The 18,418-nt window shown below is 62.4% G+C and overlaps 1 protein-coding gene across 1 annotated transcript in view; it reads left to right on the forward strand.

The window, feature by feature from the left end:
• LOC125354489 (histone-lysine N-methyltransferase PRDM16-like) overlaps nucleotides 1–18,217 on the forward strand; it is a 98,112-nt gene extending 79,895 nt beyond the window's left edge. The window contains exon 2 of the mRNA XM_048350109.1: nucleotides 17,573–18,217. Within this exon, the coding sequence (XP_048206066.1) occupies nucleotides 17,573–17,916 (344 nt within the window). The 3' untranslated portion in view covers nucleotides 17,917–18,217. The remainder of the gene's footprint in view (nucleotides 1–17,572) is intronic.
• The last annotated feature ends 201 nt before the right edge of the window (nucleotides 18,218–18,418 follow it).

Raw genomic sequence — 18,418 nt, forward strand, 5'->3', positions numbered from 1 at the left:
CGGGCGGAGCCTGGTAGCCTGCTCCGTGCCTGGCAGGTGCCCGCTGGATAGAAGAAGGGGAGGTGAGAGTCCGAGGCTTGCTGTGGGCCGGGCAGTGAGCTGTTCTGAGTGAGCCCAAGGTTTTCACCATTCAAAGCCCAGTCTGGGGCACGGATTAAGTGGTATAGCACTTACTTATCATGCACAGGCCCTGAGTTCAAATCCCATTACTTCTCCTACCAATCCGAGGAGGACCACCTGCCCTGGGAGCTGGCTCTGTGCCCAGCGTAGTCAGAAGCCATTCGCTCTCACTTTGCTGCTCAGCGGTTGACACCACGTCCAGAGATCTCCAGGTGCCGGGGGAGAGGGTCACACGCCTTCAACGACCCAGAACAACCCCTAAGGAGACAGAGTCAGGCAGCCCAGGACAGAACGCCACCCGGCCTAAATCTTCTCGTCTTTACTAACACTACCACCTGTGAGCTCTCTTGAGAAAGAGCCATTTCCAGCCGTGATACACAGAGAACAACAAAGGCACAGGGATTTCGGGGTGCCCTCTGCCTAGGCACCAGGCCCACGGTTGCCTGTCTGTGAGAGGAGTTTCTCAAAAAGCCCCCCACCTAAGACCAACCCTGTAATCGGTAGCGGAGAAGCCAGAGCCGCTCTCATTTCTCCGGGGATTCGAACCTGGAGCATGAATTTGGAGGCCCAGGCCCAGAAGAGGGAGTTGGGGTGCCGCTCACAGGGGTTATTTAAATGCCCCACAGGCGGAGAAGGCGCCCCTTGGTTGCCACCTTCTTCCCCCCTCTCCGCGACCAGCAGGGCCCCTGCTTTCTGGGGGGCTGGGTACCAGGGTCCCTCACAGAAGTGAGCCAGGGGCCCCTTCCAGCCTCGCAACGCCCGCGAGGGAAGGAACAGGTGGGAAGATCGTCCGGCCTTGTAAATCAGCTGCTAACGAGGGAAATTAGGAAACCTGCTGAAGCATAAGGAATGAGAAGTCCGGAGAAAGAACGCAAACGGACAGAGAGCCGTCCTCCCCTCCCCCCACCCCACCTCCAAACCTCCCCCATCCTCGCTCTTTGCAGCTCTGGCTTAGACCGGATGTGAGGACTGGGTTACCTGGAAGAAATTGGTTTCAAAGGCGGAGAGGATGAGCTGGATTACTATTAAGAGAATGGTGGACATACGTCAGGGCCCGGGGGGCCCGGGGCTGCCTGCCACCTGCCCTCTGCGACAGGCGTGCGGGGCGAAGTGTCCTCCGTGGGAAGGACTCTGGCCGCCGGGCCTGGCACTGTCCTTCCCTTCCGCACCGAGTCCCAGCGGAGTCCCAGAGCCAGGCGGTTCCCGCGCGCGCCCTCTGCTCTGCACAGGGTGCTCGGCCGCACCCGGGATGCAGGCTCCGGCCCCGCCCCGAGTCTGCGACCCTGGAGAGACTGGGTGCTGGGTGCTGTGCAGCCCGAGTCCCAAGACCTGCTCTGCGGTGCGCGGCGCTTGGCGCTTTCTCTGGGTGAGTGACGGGCCACCCTAGTCCACGGCCCGGTCGCTTTTCTCTCCCAGCCTGAATGCCTCCAGGACTAGTGGGGCTGCCCAGGGCTGTTGTATGAGGAAAGCACCCCTCCTCCCCCTCCCCATCTCCCTCCCCCTCCTCCTCCTCCTCTTCCCCCTCCTCCCCCTCCTCCTCCTCCTCCTGCTACTCCTCCTCCTTCTCCTCCTCTTCCCCTCCCCTCATCCTCCTCCCCTCCCCTCCTCCTCCCCCTTCTCCTCCTCCTCCCCCTCCTCCTGCTACTCCTCCTCCTCCCCCTCCTCCTGCTACTCCTCCTCCTCCCCCTCCTCCTCCTCCTCCCCCTCCTCCTGCTACTCCTCCTCCTCCCCCTCCTCCTGCTACTCCTCCTCCTCCCCCTCCTCCTGCTACTCCTCCTCCCCCTCCTCCTCCTCCCCCTCCTCCTCCTGCTACTCCTCCTCCTCCTCTTCCTCCTCCTCCTTCTCCTCTTCCCCCTCCTCTCCCTCCTCCCCCTCCTCCTCCCCCTCCTCCTCCCCCTCCTCCTCCTCCTCTCCCTCCTCTTCCTCCTCCTCCTGCTACTCCTCCTCCCCCTCCTCCTCCTCCTCCTCTTCCTCCTCCTCCCCCTCCTCCTCCTCCTCTCCCTCCTCCTCCTCCTCTCCCTCCTCTTCCTCCCCCTCCTCCCCCTCCTCCTGCTACTCCTCCTCCTCTTCCTCCTTCTCCTCCTCTTCCTCCTCCTCCCCCTCCCCCTCCTCCTCCTCTTCCCCCTCCTCCTCTTCCTCCTCTCCCTCCTCTTCCTCCTCCTCCTCCTGCTATTCCTCCTCTTCCTCCTTCTCCTCCTCCTCTTCCTCCTCCTCCCCCTCCTCCTCCTCCTCCTCTCCCTCCTCTTCCTCCTCCTCCTGCTACTCCTCCTCCTCCTCCTCTTCCTCCTCCTCCCGCTTCTTCCCCCTCCTCCTCCCCCCTCCTCCTCCTCCCCCTCCTCCCCCTCTTCCCCCTCCCCCTCCTCCTCCTCCTCCTCTCCCTCCTCTTCCTCCCCCTCCTCCTGCTACTCCTCCTCCTCTTCCTCCTCCTCCCCCTCCTCCTCCTCCTCTTCCCCCTCCTCCTCTTCCTCCTCTTCCTCCTCCTCCCCCTCCTCCTCTTCCTCTTCCCCCTCCTCCTCTTCCTCCTCTCCCTCCTCTTCCTCCTCCTCCTCCTCCTCCTCCTCCTCCTCCTTTTTCTTTTAAAACCAAACCCCATGATTTGGGGGCATTAGGAGAAACCGAGCTTGATGCAAATGGGATCCCCAGGGCCCCGCCCCTCCGCCCACCCAGCCGCGTGGAATGCGCGTGTGAAGGCCGGGGCCCACGGCATTTACACACCGGGCACAGCTCCCGCTGCTCTGCTCTGGGCCTGGTACAGGAGAGATGAGTGCTGAGCGTGGGGGGCACCGAGCTCCCCAGGCCTGGATTTGACCCCCATGGTGTGGTTCTGTCTTCTCCATGCCTCAGTTTCCCGTCTATAAGGTGGGAATGGAATCCTCCCGGGCCGGGCGGTGAAGATGGGGCGTGGGGGGAGGGGGTTTGTGTACCTCGGACACGGTGTGGTGACGGCAGAAAAACGAAGGCTCCATCAGCAAAGCCAGCCCGAGCGCCTGTGACCCCGGCCCCGTGGGGGGGGGGGCCGGGCGCCTGTGACCCCGGCCCCGCGGGGGGGGGGGGGCCCGGGCGCCTGTGACCCCGGCCCCGTGGGGGGGGGGCCGGGCGCCTGTGACCCCGGCCCCGCGGGGGGGGGGGAGGGGCCGGGCGCCTGTGACCCCGGCCCCGCGGGGGGGGCGCCGGGCGCCTGTGACCCCGGCCCCGCGGGGGGGGGGCCCGGGCGCCTGTGACCCCGGCCCCGCGGGGGGGGCGGCCCGGGCGCCGCCCCGCCCCCCCCCCGCCCCCGGGCTGCACGCGTGGTGTCCGGCTCCCCCCGTGGGAAGCCCCCTCCCCGGGCTGCCGCGTCCGTGGGCCGGGCTCGGGTCAGCGGCGCCGACGCCTTTGTCAGGGTGATTAATAGCGGTGGGCGCTGTCGTTAATTCACTGCCTAATGACTGCGGCCGGCGCGCGCCCCGTAATCGCGTGATGTATGGGACCAGCGCCCACCTCGTGGCAGAGGTGAAAATCATTTCGACAAGTCAAATATTGTCACAGGGAACAAATGGCTCTCCCTGTTAATAAAAATTAATGAATTTTTTTCTTTCCTCCCCCCCCCCCCCCCCCGCCACTGGCTAAATGAAGCTGCCGACGAGCGTGGCGGAGCCCAGCACTTTATTTGACGGTGGGGACGACACACGTCTGTGTGAGGGCAGAGCGAGCCCGAGGGCCGGGGGGCCGAGCTCCAGGAGGCCGCCCTGGGGTGCCCGGCCGGAGTGAACGGGGCCCCAGGGGGCCCGAGGGCCCCTCCCGGGAGGGATGACCTCCCGGATGACCTCCCGGATGACCTCCGGCCCCCGGCAGCCCTGCCACGCCTGGCAGCGTCGGGCGGGAGAGCACGGCCCGCCGGAAGGAGGTGCCCCGGTCACCCCCGTGCCCAGGAGCCGTGCTCCCCAGGGGGACGCCCCGGTGCTCCCCGCCCTCCGCGCTGGCGGGATCTCAAAGGCGCCCAGCTTCGGCAGTTCCTACCCCACTTTGGTGGGAGGCCGGGGTGCCTAGAAGAGGCGCTGCCTGGGAGGGGGAGGGGGGAGGGGGAAGGGGGAGGGGGAGGGGGAGGGGGAGGGGGAGGGGAGGACCCCAGTTGCCACCAGCCGCCAAGCTGCTCCTTACCCCGGGGCCGGGGCCGAGTGGACGTGGCAACCCCTTCCTCCGCCCCCGTGAGGCGGCCCCCGGGCCGTACCCTGCCGGGACGCCCCGACCCTGCGCGGCCCCCCCAGGAGAGCGGGCCTCCGGGCCGGGCCCAGGGCAGGGACCCCACACCCCTCCAGCCATCTTAATTCCAGGCGGCGTTTGTCCGCCGTCGGCCTGGCTTGCTCCGGCCCCTGCACGGCAGCCCCGGCCAGGCCGGTAGGAACTACAGATAAACGCGCCTATAAATAGTTGGGTGGCGGTAGAATCGCAGCATTTGCTTCGCGTTTAACCCCTTGCTCCTCCACCACGCCGCCCGGGCGGGGACCGCCCTGCCTGCAACGCCCTCTCTCCTCTGCCGTCGCTCCCCGAGCAGCCTGGTGCCCCCGGGGACCCCGCGCTGGGCCCCCCCTCCATTGGGGAGCTGTCTCACCCCTCCAAACCTCCTGAGCGCTGGCGAGGGTCCCTGCCCCCAGCCCCTCCGGGCATGCCTGAGCCAGCCTCTGCCCCATCTCCTCTCCCAGGTCCCCCCGGCTCTGTGGGGGTCACAGAGCATGGCCTCCTATCTACCAGAAGGACCCTAGGACTTGAAACCCCAGAGCAGGCCAGGATGAAGGTCCAGGGGGGCCCCGCGGGGGTCGGTGAGGAAGGAGAAGCAGGGCCCTGGTGGCTCACACTGTGATCCTAGCTACTCAGGAAACCCAGACCAGAGGACTTCCATTCAAAGCCAGCCCGGGCAGGAAGGTCTGCCAGGTTCTCATCCCCGCGTAACCACCCAAGAGCCAGAGGTGGAGAGCTGGGACTCAAGCGGCAGAGCACCAACTCTGAGCACAAAGCTAAGGGACAGAGCCCAAGCCCTGAGTCCGAGCACCAGAACTGACACATACACACGCACACACACGCACGCACGCACGCACACACATGCACACACACACACCGGGGGGGGGGTGTCTATATCTGTAGCCCCTGTCCCAAACCTGCGGAAGCCCAGCTTGGGTTAGGGGTCTCCTAGGTGCAGCTCCCAAGTACAGGGAGCAAAGACAGGCTTCCTGGAGACTTCCAGGCCGGCTGGCCCCGCTCCACCTGACCGGCTCCCATGTGGCAGAAAGCAGGGTCTGTCATTCCACGGGTCCCGGGCCCCAAGGCCCCTCACCCCAGATGCCTCTGTGGGCAGGCTTGAGGGACTGCCTGCTTCACCGGGGGAGAAGAAGAATCAGCCCCGGGGGTTGGGGAGGGATGGTGGCCTTGCCTGCCTTCCAGAGAGCGCCCAGCCCCATGCCGGGCCTGTTGTACTTGGGTGGGTGAGCGATCAGGACCTCGTCCCTGAGGCTGCGTGAAGGTAACCAGGGGTTCGCGGACATGTCCGCCTGCCCCGGTCGCAGCAGCACTGTTCACATCGCTTAAAGCTGGAAGCAGCTGTGGTCCCCCTGGGCCTTGCAAAGGAGGGCGGGTTCTGACACGGTACCACGCGCGTGCACCGCGGAGAACGAGACGCGCCGTGAGATAAACGAGTCACAGGACAAGCCCCAGGATGCCACTCGTGTCGGGTGCCTAGGCGTGAGAGTCCTAAAGACAGAGGCGGGAATGGCAGGGGAACGGGGAAGGGAATGTTCAAGACACACTGGGCAGAGCGAGGTGCACTGTCATTTAAATGTGCTAAGTGCTACTGAATTGCTCAGTTAAAAATAGTGGAGATGACAGGAGCCCCTGGCTCATACTTGTCATCCTTGTCACTCAGGTGGCTGAGATCGGGGATCAGGATTGGGAATCAGCCTGGACAGGGGAGTCCATGAGACTCTTTTTTTTTTTTTGCCAGTCCTGGGCCTTGGACTCAGGGCCTGAGCACTGTCCCTGGCTTCTTTTTGATCAAGGCTAGCACTCTGCCACCTGAGCCACAGCGCCACCTCTGGCCATTTTCTGTGTATGTGGTGCTGGGGAATCGAACCCAGGGCTTCATGCATACGAAGGCGAGCACTCTTGCCACTAGGCCACATCCCCAGCCCATCCCATGAGACTCTTATCTCCAACTAGCCACCAAAAAGCCAGAAGTGGAGCTGTGGCTCGAGCGAGAGGGTTGTCAGCGTGGAGTGAAAAAGCTAAGCGAGAGCACCTGTGTCCTGAGTTGAAGCCCCGGTTCTGGCGCGTGCGCGCGCAGGCTGAGGTGGTAGAGATGTCGTGTCACCTGCGGCGCGCGCGCTCCTCCTCTCCGCTAGGCTTGGACTCAGCCCGCCGCGCGCGCGCCAGGCCGGCACCCTGCGGCGGCGTGCCGCCCCGGGCCTTTCTTTTCTCTCTGCTGTGTTCTCGCTACGTGGGAGGTTATGGAGCCGATGGGTGAGCCGCCCTCCCTCCTGAGATTGGGGGGTCAGGAGGCAGAGGGTTAAGGAGGGCACCCCGCTCCGCCTGCCAGCTCAGATAGTGCTTAGCGGGCCAGGGAGCCTTGCTGTGATTTAGAAGAAAAACAGTGAGATTTGAGCAATCCGCGGCTACCTCGCTGCCCCCGGGGCTCGGGGAAGTGGTATATTAACCAAGGAATAAAAGGGAGGAAGAAAAAGGCCAAATCACATCTCTCTGAAACAAAGAGGCTTTTTACCAGGAACAAGGCTTGATAAAAATTACAGAGGCATCGCAAGTCATTCAGCGCCTGCCCGGGGCGATGGAGGCGGCCAGGAAATGGAAGATGCGGGGCTGCAGCGGGGCCCGCTGTCCCCAGAGCATTGCAGGACAAATAATCGCCTCCGAATAATGCATCAGCTTTAAGTAGGGCCAGGTGGCCTGGCCGGACAGAGCCCTCCGCGGGCCCCCTTGGGGTGCCTGGGCGTGTACCTGGGGGCCGAGGACGCCCGGGCGCTGGCTGCGGGCTCCGGCGCCCTGGCTGTCCCCCGCGTGGGCTGCCCACAGGTGGGGGCAGGCAAGGAGGGCAGCGTTGCCCACGCTCCTGGGAGGACGCCGTTCGCTCCGAGCTGGGGAGGAGAACGGGCTTGGGGTGGACTGGAGCCGAGCTGCAGCCCGTGAGGAGCTCCGAGAGACCGGGAACGGAGGTCCACGGGAGTCCTAGATTCCCGGGGGCTCCCTTTACCGAGGGACTCCTCGGATTCTTTATCCTCCCGGAGCCTCGCGCGTGGGCTTCTTCAGCTGCAGGACGGGTTGGTCACCGCTTGCTCCGAGGGCCAGGTGTTTGCCCCTCGGATCAGCCCGGCCGGCTGTGGGTTTTCTAGCAGTGACCTGGGGGGGCTGCTGGGTGGCCTAGGCCTACAGAAACAAACGCTCTGACCCTTCCGGATGCCAGACCTCCATCGTCCAAATGGCCGCAGGGCTGTGTTCCCTCCGGAGCCCTGGGCGAACCCTTCCTGCCTCTTCCAGCTCCCGGGGAGTCCCGGATCGTCCCTGATCTGAGGCCATCTTGGCTTCTGTCTTCGGACCGCCACCTTCTCCGTGCGTCTCTTACACGGACGTCGCACAACAGAGCAGGGTCCGCCCGCATAGCTTCGCGTGACGGATTCCCAGAAGCCCTCGCCCACAGGGAGTCAGAGTGTGGGCCGCGCCCGTCGTGAGCGCGGGCGGCGAGAGACGGCGGGGAGCTTTCGCCAGAGCCAGAGGCCCCGTGTGTCTCCTCTGACCCCATCCCTTGGTCAGCAAAGGAAGGCCGGGCCGTGGCGTCCTTTTCCCTCGGCGGTGGTTGTGACGAAGATGGGTGGGCGTACGGAGCGGCTGGGTCCAGGGGCTGCGAATGACCGGGAATGGGGAGACAAGGTGGGCAGCCCTCACTCTTGGTGGGGATGTTTCCACACACCAGGCAGTTTTGGGGTGTCTCAGAGAGGCCTGTGCCGACTCGAGGATAGCCAGGACGCCCCCGCCTTCTCAGGCTCCCCCCCAACTCTCATGGCGGTCCAGCCCCACCGGCCCATTCCTCTGGACAAGGCCCCTGGGGCAGGTTTGGGACGGTACAGCGGGATCAATTATTGTTATCGCTTTTGAGCATGTCTGAAGCACTGTCTTTCCGTCTGACCGTCCGCTATGTACGTAACAGGCGCCGGGGGCTCTGGGCTCTGGGTGAGGTGAGCTCCCGTGAGCCTCGGGCTGGGGGCCACCTGCCCGGCCCGGGGGGGGGGGGGTCTGCTGAAACCTGTGGAGGCCCAGACTCGGGGCTGGGAGAATCACCGTGGATACGGGGACACGCCCAAGGCAGAGGGCAGAAGCCAGGTGGAGTCGGCCAGGCCCAGCCTAGCCTGTGGGATTCGAACCATGGGCTTCTGGAAGCTCCTCCGAGCCCTTCCCTGGGTGGCTGTGCCATGCACCGTCCCCCACCCGAGGGGAGGCCGCCAGACATCCCCAGGGAAGCCTCCTTGAACCCTAGGAACCGCCTCGGCTCCGGCTCCTCCCAAACTGCTCCCCAGACCCGGCCCCTGGGCTACGTGCGTGCGTCCCTCCCGCCTGCCTGCCTGCCATCCACCCCCACTTCCACCCCCCCTCCCTCCAACCCCCCCACTGCCCCCACCACCTTCCACTCCCCACCCTCCACTCCCCCTCCTACTGCCCTCACCCCCACCAACTTCCACTCCCCCACCGACTTCCACACCCCCACCCTCCACTCCCCCTCCTACTGCCCCCACCCCCACCAACTTCCACCCACCACCGACTTCCACCCCCCCCACCCTCCAGCCCCCCCCACTGCCCCCACCAACTTCCACTCCCACCCTCCACTCCCCCTCCTACTGCCCTCACCCCCACCAACTTCCACCCCCCACTGACTTCCACCCCACTGCCCCCACCAACTTCCACTCTCCACCCTCCACCCCCCTCCTACTGCCCTCACCCCCACCAACTTCCACCCCCCCACCCTCCACCCCCCTCCCATTGCCCCCACCCCCACCAACTTCCACTCCCCCACCAACTTCCACCCCCCCCACCCTCCACTCCCCCTCCTACTGCCCCCACCCCCCACCAACTTCCACCCCCCCACCCTCCACTCCCCCTCCTACTGCCCCAACCCCCACCAACTTCCACCCCCCCTCCTACTGCCCCCACCCCCACCAACTTCCACTCCCCCATCCGGTGGGGGGGTGTTGAAGGCCCCTGAGACACTCACAGCTCGCGTGGATTTACAGGCACTTGGGTCGGGGCACTTCATGGGGTGCCTCTCAGGGAGATAATCTGTACATAATCTTCTTCCCTACTTGGGTCTGGAAAGGAAAAAGAAGAGCCAGAAGATAGAAAACCCGCATCTTTTTTTTTTTTTTTTCCCCTTTCTGTCCGAAAAAAGCTCAAGTGGGATGAACTCCCCTGAGATCCAGGCAGGCCTCTGGCTGGACCCCAAAAGCCACAGACATGATGGTCACACGCCTGGAATGCTAAGCAGATGCCCTGCCCGCTGGGAAGGGGGTGGAAAGGCGCTGGCTCTGAAGGGGCTGGAGAAACCTTCCCCGTTTCAGAGAGGCAGGGGCTGGACGGAGAGAGTCCAGTATCGTTTCTAACGCAACCAGTCAGTCAAGGGTGGAGGGAAGCCAGAGTCACCGAACAGGCCTCTATCTGTAGGAAAGAGCGTTAGAAGGGAGGTCGGTGCTCTGGACTTCCGGCTTGTCCGTTAAGAAGTGCCTTCAGGCCAGGCACCTGCAATCCTAGCTACTCTGGAGGCTGAGGTGGGAGGATCGTGGTTTGAATCCAGCTCAGGTAGGAAGGTCTGTGGAACTCCTATCTCCAATTAACCACCGAAAGCCAGAAGTGGAGCTGTGACTCAAGAGCACCAGGCTTAGATGAGAAAGCTAAAGGATAGGTGCAGGCCCTGAGACCAAGTCTCAGTACTAGCACAAAAAATAAACAAATATTTGCCTTCACCAGCTAGGTGTGGTGACACACACAGACAATCCTAGCACACGAGGGACTGAGCAGGAAGAGGATGGTGAATTAGAGGTCATTTTGGTCCACATAGTATAAGAACAAACCCCAAATGCCAAGTGCCCATAGGTCACCTTTTAATCCAACTACTCAAAAATTGAGACCGGAAGGATGGTGATTCAAAGCCAGCCCAGGTAGAAAAGTCTATGGAACTCCATCTCCAAAATAACCAGCAAAGAACAAGGATGGAGGCATGGCTTAAGTATTAGAGCAGCAATAGAACAAGAAAATAAAGTGATCCTAAGGCCTCGAGTTAAAAAAAAATAGTACCTCCTAGACAAAGAAAAATAAGAGAAATTTCCTCTGACTTATCTATCTACTCATTGATCTATCCACCTATTCATCAATCTACCTATTCATCCTTCTATCTACCCATCCATCCACTCACCATCCATCCACCCATCCACCAATCCATCCATCCATCCATCCATCCATCCATGCACGATCTGTCCATCTATCCACCTGTTCATTTGTCTGCTCATCTATCTCTCCACCTATTCATCCATCCACCCATCCATTCTTCCAACTCTCTACCTAGTCATCCACCCACCCATCTTTATCCACTCATCCATCCATCTGCTTATCCATCCATCCATCACCCATCTACCCACAATCCACTCATCCATCCATCCGTCCATCCATCCATCCATCCATTCATCTATTCACTCATCTGTCAACCTATCCATCTATCCATCATCCCTCCATTCATCCATCCATCCATGCTTCCACCCACCCATCCACCACCCATTTATTCACACATTCACTTATGCACCCTTTCTCTCCTGTACCTCTTCTGCTGGACTCAAGGTATCATTATATGCTAAGCCTTTCTTTCTCACTCCTCTCAGAATCTTTGAACAATTTCAACAAGTTTTGTTATTCTGCTTTTAGTTGTATGTAGATGATTTCAAGTATATTCACCCTTTCCCAATACTCCCTCCTTATACCCTCCTGGTGTTACCTATCCACAAACAGAACCTGTTTTATACTCTTGCCAATTACTTTTTAGGCTTAGATTCTGCATATGAGAGGTACCATGAGCTATTTGACTTTCTGTCTTATTCTACTTGATACGATTTCTAGTTCCATCCATTTTCCTACAAATGCCATAATTTCATTCTCCATTGTGAGTATTTACCACCTTTGTTTGTTTATTCATCAGCTGATAGGCGCCCGGATGATTCCATATTTTGGCTTTTGTCAGTAGTGCTGCTATAAACCTGAATGTTCACTTACATTTCTCCTGATCTTGTATGCACAGGAGTGGTAGAGTAGGGTTTTATGGTAGTTCTAGCTTTAGTTTCTTAAAGGAACTCCATACTGGCCTTCTCTAGTGGCTACACTGACTTACATTCCCACCATTGTTATGTCACTTCCCCCACATCCTTGCTGGCCTTGGGTGTTTGTTTTTCTTGGTGATGGCATTCTACCTGGGCGAGATGAAACCTCAGTGATCATTTGATTTGTGTTTCCTTTTTATGGCTAAGGTTGTTGAACATTTCTTCATGTATTTATTGACCATTTGTACTTCTTTGGAGAAGTGTCTCTGTGGTTCATTTGCCCATTTATTAATTAGATCATTTATGCACTTTTGTATAATTTTTGGAGCTCTCTATATATTCTGGATATTAATCTTTTATCCAATGGATAATTGGCAAAGATTTTTTTTTTTTCTGCCGTGTGTTTTCTCTTGATGCTGGAGTTTTTTTCATTTGCTGTGCAGAATTTGGCGCGCTCCTCCCATCTTTTCATTTCTTCTTGTTTTCTATCTAGAAGCTCATTCCCTATGCCTCTGTCTTCAAGGGTTTTCCTTTAGCGCTTCCTGAGTTCCCAGTCTTACGTAAAGATCTCCGATCCATTTGATGCCAGGTCACCCTCGCAGACGGGTTCGGCTGGGGTCGGCAGGATGGCGTTTGAGCGCTTGAGAAGGAAGCCTGTCTAGGCTCTCTCCAGCTGGGCCCAACCATCTGTGGGGCAAGTTGTTCAGTCTCTAGGCTTCACTCCCTCCATGCAGGAAGAGGGTGAAGTCGTGGCCTACCAGTTGTGGGAGAGTCAAATCAAATGCACGATGGGCCCTGCAGGCCCGGTCAGTACACAGGACAGCAAGTCCCCTGAAGAGTGAGCCTGGGCCAGGGAGAACAGGCGTTACCATGTGGCCAGCCAGGGACCAGGGCCCCCCTCCCCCGGTTCCCTAAAGACTCACCGTTCCGGGCATGCTCACGCTCTGCCCCGTGCCTTTACCTCTCCTCAGAGGTCTGCCTGAGTGGCCTACGTTGAACTGATTTGGCCAGTGGCTTTGAACTATTGCCTAGGACAGGTGGGTGAGTTTGATGGCCACCCGAGGTGCCTTCGGGGTGGGGGGGGGCGCCCCGCTCCTCAGTCACACGTCTCCTTGACGTGGACCACGCTCTGGGGTGCTGCGATGGAGGCTATAGACCATTGCAGACTGCCAGGCCAGGGATTCTTCCAGAAGATTCATGCTATCCGACTGCCTCTGTAGAGAACGCTTCCTGAGCTTAGAAATGATCTCAAGAGGGTCTCTGGAGCCAGGCCTGGGCCCCCCGCCCGTCACCCCGCAGGTGCCTCTTACCCAACCAAAAGCTCCCGTGGGAGAAAGGAGCGTACGCAGCGTGCACACGGAGCCCGTGGGGCCCTGTCCACGCAGACGGGGAAGGGAGACCGGACGCGGCCCTGTGATGCGCTCAGCCTCTGCTGGGTCACGCACAGCCCCAGCGGCCGCGGCACCCCGACTCCCAGCCCGCCCCCCCCCCAGGTTTGCAGCGAGGAATGGGCCGCGATGCGCCTGAGCTCTGCAGAGAGGACGCGGCGGTGTCGCCAGCACGGCCCCCTTCACGTGTCCCGACGTGCGCTGCTTTTCCCTGGGCGCTCCGTCTGTGTGGAAGGCCATTCGCGTGGGTTTGTCCCAGTGTTCTGAGTGGCAGATTCTCTTACTGACTTGAAACACCCAGATTCTAGCTGGTGTCAGCTCCCGGTTTCGGGGCGACTTGGGCGTTTTAGGGCGTGTGGGGTCCCTGGGTGTACGCTCCCTACCTCCTCCTGATTGCCTCGGGCGCCGCAGGGCTTCCCAACTCAAGGGACCTGGCCTGGGGCCCTGTAATGCGGGTGTCCCCCACCCCCCAAGTCGGGGTCAGCAGGTCCAGAGTGAGGCCCGAGAACTGCTGCGCTGTGTCCCTGAAGGGCGTGATCACGCTGGTGCCGAGACCCCCCGGCGATAGGGAGTCCATAGTCCACACGGTTTCCAGACCCCGCCGGGGCGCTTGGCCTGTAACTTCACCCCTACTGTCCTGGGCACACCGTCCCAGCCGCCCCACCGGGCCGGGCCCCGGCCTGAGGAGCGAGGGAAGGGCCAAAGCTGGGCCTTGGGAGCGAGTCAGGCCTGCCCACGGTGGGCCCTCCGCAGGTCTCTCCCACCGGTGGCTCTTCCCACTCGCGCTCACACCTGGGCGGCCTGGGGTGATCCGCTGCGCATGCCAGGAGCCGGCCGCAGAACAGCACGTCGAGGCCGGCCCAGGCCACGGCAGGACCACCCCGCCCCTCCCTCTCTCCACAGACCTGCAGGGCTCGCGCAGAGACGGCTCGCGCTCTGATCCTTGGCCACCGCGTGGCCGGTCAGTACCGACACCTTGTTGCGTGGGATGTCCAGGACTGGCTTGGACGTGGCCGGTGGGTGGGGGGGCCTCAGGTCCTTCCGGGCAAGGAGCGGCTCTTCTGCCCCTGCGGTGGACCCCCGCGCACGTGGCTTGACCCTCAGCCAGGGCCACCCGTCCCGGGGTTTCGTGGCCCTGCCTTGCGCCCGTCTGTCGCGCACATCTGGCTCCCTTTGACCCCTCGAGTCTCCCCGGGACGTTCAGCAGGGCTGTGGCTCTTGCACCCCAAAGAAGCCGCGCTGTGGGAGCTTTCCGTCCCCTCCCCCCCAAATCCTGGCAGATGCTCCCTGAACAAACCCCATCGCCAGATCCCCAGAGGTCCCAACTGCAGAAGCAAACCTACGGATGGCTGTGAGCTTAGGACTGACGTGGGACCACTGAGCTGATCCCGCAGTGACCGGAACACAACAGCCAGGGAGCGGCCCCCACGCTGCTCACGGAGCGGCCCCCCACCCTGCTCACTGCCCACCGCACGGGAGGCTCTGGATCAGACACGAGCCCATGGAGGGCGCGTACCAGCAGTGTGGAGCCCCCTCCCTAAAGCGGGGGGGGGGGTGTCCCGGCCGCTCTGTTCCCAGAAAGGTGGAGGGGGCGGTGGGCCTCGATCCCTGGGGTCGGAGCGGAATCGGAGGCAGCGTGCGGGCCCAGCCCACCGTGGCGCCCGGCCGCACGGCCAGGACCTGGGGAGCCCTGGGGAGCACTGGGGAGCCCTGGGGAGCACTGGGGAGCCCTGGGGAGCCCTGGGGAGCACCGGGGAGCACCTCGGCGTCATTCCCTCCCAGACCATTTCACAAACGTCAGTCACACAGGCAGGACGTTTGGGGTCTTGGCTCGAGCTTCTCTGGACCGGACTAGGCTGAGGACAGGTGGCTCCCGGCAGGGACTTTACAGGGCAGCAGGTGGCCCTGGCTGTGGCCCACGCCGACCACGTCTGGGCCCACCGCCCCCTGCCCCCTTCCCCGCTTGCCTTATTCTGCTAGATTTAGGACTGATAGTCCCGGCGACGAACCCCTAGTGCAAGGCCGCCGCAAGCCCCACGTCGAGAGCTCAGCCTCCCAACCAGTTGGAGGTATGCGTAGCCCGAATTCCCCAAGTCTCACAGAGCTCCCGCCCCCGACTCCGCATGCGCGCCCGGGACCGGGGTGGGGTGTGGAGATGGCTGCTCTGGGAACGAGCGGCCCAGCCGGGGCAGAAGGACCCAGCAGGCTCCTGGCCTGGCCTGGCCACCTCGGTGGGGGTCCTGGCCGGAGCCTGTGGGCTTGGAGTCCCTAGGGGCGCTGCCCCCCACTGCCGCTCACCCCCGAGAGAGGAGCGGTCTGTGCCAGGTCCTCCGGGGCTCGGGGGTCTCGGTGCGGGCTCTCTGCTTCCTTCGGGCTGCGGGGAGGGGCGCGGGCTTTTCCTGCAGGCTGCGCCTGTCACAACCCCTGTGACCGCCGGAGCCTGGAGGCCCCCGTGAAAGCCCAGGCTCCCCTTTAATCAGCAGGAAACACAACCCTCCTCCCCCGTGCTGTCGGCTCGGCCCGCTGCATTGAGCATGCTCTTAAAGCATTGATTTTCCCCTGGTTGGTGAGGGGCGCGTGTGTGTGCGCGTGTGTGTGTGCGTGTGTGTGCGTGTGTGCGTGTGTGTGCCTGTGTGTGTCTGTGTGTGTGTGTTAAAAAGGGCCTGGAGGTAGCTGTGCCCGATGACATGCTTTCTCCCTTGGGCCCCCTGGAACTTCCAGGGGAGCCGTCAGCTGGGCGTCCTGGCTGAGCCGGGAGGTAGGTAGAGGCCCGGCACCCCGGGCACGCACACCCCGGAGGAGCGAGGGAGCCCGTGGTGGAGGATGTGGGCTTCCAGTGCCATCTTGTTGGTGAGCTGTGGGTGGTTACCAGTTCCAGATAATAAGGTGGCATGTTAATTACCCCCCGTTCTAATTCACTTCCATGCCGCACGCGGTGGACCGGGAGGCGTGCGGGGGCGAGCTCTCAAACCGAAACAACGCGCCGGCCTCGGGGTGGCGCTGCGGCCCCCTTGCTGGAAGGATCCCACCAGCCAATTAAAAAGGAACCGTTGGCCACTTAAAACATAATCATTACTTCTGTGAATGCTGCTAAATTAAATAAGTGTTATCCGCATGGCTTTTCCCCCCCTAAGACTTTGGTTTCTTTTGAAAGAAAACATTTTGTTACTTCTGAGCAGCATGAAGAATCTGAAATGACTCTTCTGGTGCTTCAGAGTTCTCATCTCTCTGGAGACTTCCGGCGTCGGGGGCAGGGCGGGGCTGGGAGGGGTCCAGGGACCAGGCCCAGCCATTTCCACAGCCGCTGGAGAGGACCCGGTGGAAGGTTCTGGATCCGATCAGCAGGTGCTTCTCGCTTTCCTGACAGTCCACCGGGGTGACAGGAAAAGTAGCCGTTCTGAATTGAACACGTGCCACATTGTGCAATCAACCTCCACCTCCATCTCGTTCTGGAACATTCTTTCCACCCAGAGGAGTCTGGTGCCCATTAGCAGCCCCAGCCCAGCCCCAGACGACCTCTGCCGATTTGTCTGTTCTGGGTTCTGCGTAGAAATGGGTTCGATCATCCGGCGTTTGCCCTTTGGTGTCTGGCTTCTTTCACGTTGGCGGCATGATGTGTTTTGAACATGTGTAGTGGGCAGATAATGAGCGTGTGGAGCTATAGGATATAATGTGGCGTCTGTCTGCGTGCACACGGCAGGCAGAGCCTTGGGGGCAGGGTCAAGGCGGGGTGCTCAGCAGGTGTCCTCATAGCGGGGAGTCTGGGGGGAGGGGGGTTCCTGGGCCAGAGTCTCTGTGAGAAGGCAGAGATGAGTTCAGGTTCTGCCGCCCAGCAAGAGGATCATGGGTAGGGAGGAGGTTCCAGAATAGCCCTCTAGCATGGGGTCTCTCTCCCTGCCTCCCAGGGCAGCGGGGCCGGTCAGTCCGGTCCGTGGGCGGGTCGCTCGCTCGCTCCGTCCGCGCGGTTCCGCCCTCGGCTGCTGGGAACTCACCTGCGCGGGGGACGCCGGGAGTGGAGCGGCGCTGCTTTCTCTCCGAGCTCCTCCTCCGCGGTGTCAGTGTGCCACAGGCAGCCCTGCCCTGGCACCAGCCCTCCCCGAGGACAGGCTGCCCCCCACAAACAAGTCGGGGACCCTCTTCTTACCCAGCCCTGTGCACTGCCAACCCGGCAAGTCCCAAGCCCTTGGCACGCGTGTCCCTCACCTCCCCGAGATCACCCAGCACTGCCAGTGAACCCCGCCCGGGGCCCGGCCCGCCCAGCGGGAGGCCGGAGTCCTCCCAACAACTGAGGGCCCCGCTCTGTGCGCGAACCTCCACGGCCGCGGAGGAGAAGCGGGGTGGCTCTTGGCAAATGCTCCCCCCTTAGTTCCGTGAGGCACGGCGCCGCCTGGCCTGTCCCCCCCCCCACGGCGGGACGGCGCCCCGGGGCCTCGAGTGGCCGGAGGGACAGGGCGGCCTGCACTGCACGGGGTTCGGGGGGGGTCGCAGACCACGCAGGGCGCGGCTGGGCCGCTGGGCGAAATGCTAAGTCCTGAAGGAGCCCGGTGCAGAGGACCTCGTGGACGTCTCCCTCCTCGCACACCGCCGCCCCTCGGCTCAGGGTGGGGCAGAGACGGTGCCCGCAGACCCGGGGGTGCCGTCCAGGGTTGCCGGGCCGCCGCGACCCCTGGGGGCCGAGGAGGGTCGCGTCCCTGGGGACCCCTTGACCGCGGAGGTTGACTGTGTTGTTTCCTCTAGGTGACGGTGACGTTGTAAATAATATGTATGAGCCCGACCCGGACCTGCTGGCGGCCAGAGCGCCGAGGAAGAGACGGAGGACAGCATCCTGTCCCCCATCCCCATGGGGGCCGCCCTCCCCCTTCCCCACCAGCGAGGACTTCACCCCCAAGGAGGGCTCGCCCTACGAGGCTCCGGTCTACATCCCCGAGGACATCCCCATCCCGCCCGACTTCGAGCTGCGAGAGTCGTCCGTCCCCGGGGCCGGCCTGGGGGTCTGGGCCAAGCGGAAGATGGAAGTCGGGGAGCGGTTCGGGCCCTGCGTGAAGGAGGCGGACCTCGCCTGGGAGGTGAGCGGCGTCTGAGCGTGATTGATCGCGGTCATTTGTCTCGTGTTCAATCTATTTATAAAGCCGGGTGAGCAGCCGCGGCCCGGGGCGGGAGGCCCGGCGGGTCGGAGAGAGCGCTCCAATGTCACATTTCCCAGGGTTATTTCATCCCGAGGCTCGCATGACGTGACTCAGAAAGCACTGGGGTCCCGCGGCCGCCGTCAGCCCCCCCACGGCCGCGGCGCGGTCTTCCCGGAAATGTGTCTTTCATGAGCTCACGTCTGAAGCACGCCGCGCCTCCCGAGGGACGGTAGGTCCGGCCCGCCCTGGACGCAGAGCGGGGGGAGGGGGGGGTTCCTCGAGCGGGGGGCCCTCCCCCTGACCCCAGCAGCCTGTGGCGGCTCCGAACGACATCCCGAGTACACAGGGGGCTCCTGCCCCACCCCCGAGAGGCCCCCCTCCCGGCTTTGCGGGCGGTAAGCCTCGTCCTGGCCGATCCCCCTTCCCGGCGGTGTCTCTGCCAGCCTCCGTGGCCCCG

Source organism: Perognathus longimembris, chromosome 7 (assembly GCF_023159225.1).
Source record: "Perognathus longimembris pacificus isolate PPM17 chromosome 7, ASM2315922v1, whole genome shotgun sequence".
NCBI lineage: Eukaryota > Metazoa > Chordata > Mammalia > Rodentia > Heteromyidae > Perognathus > Perognathus longimembris.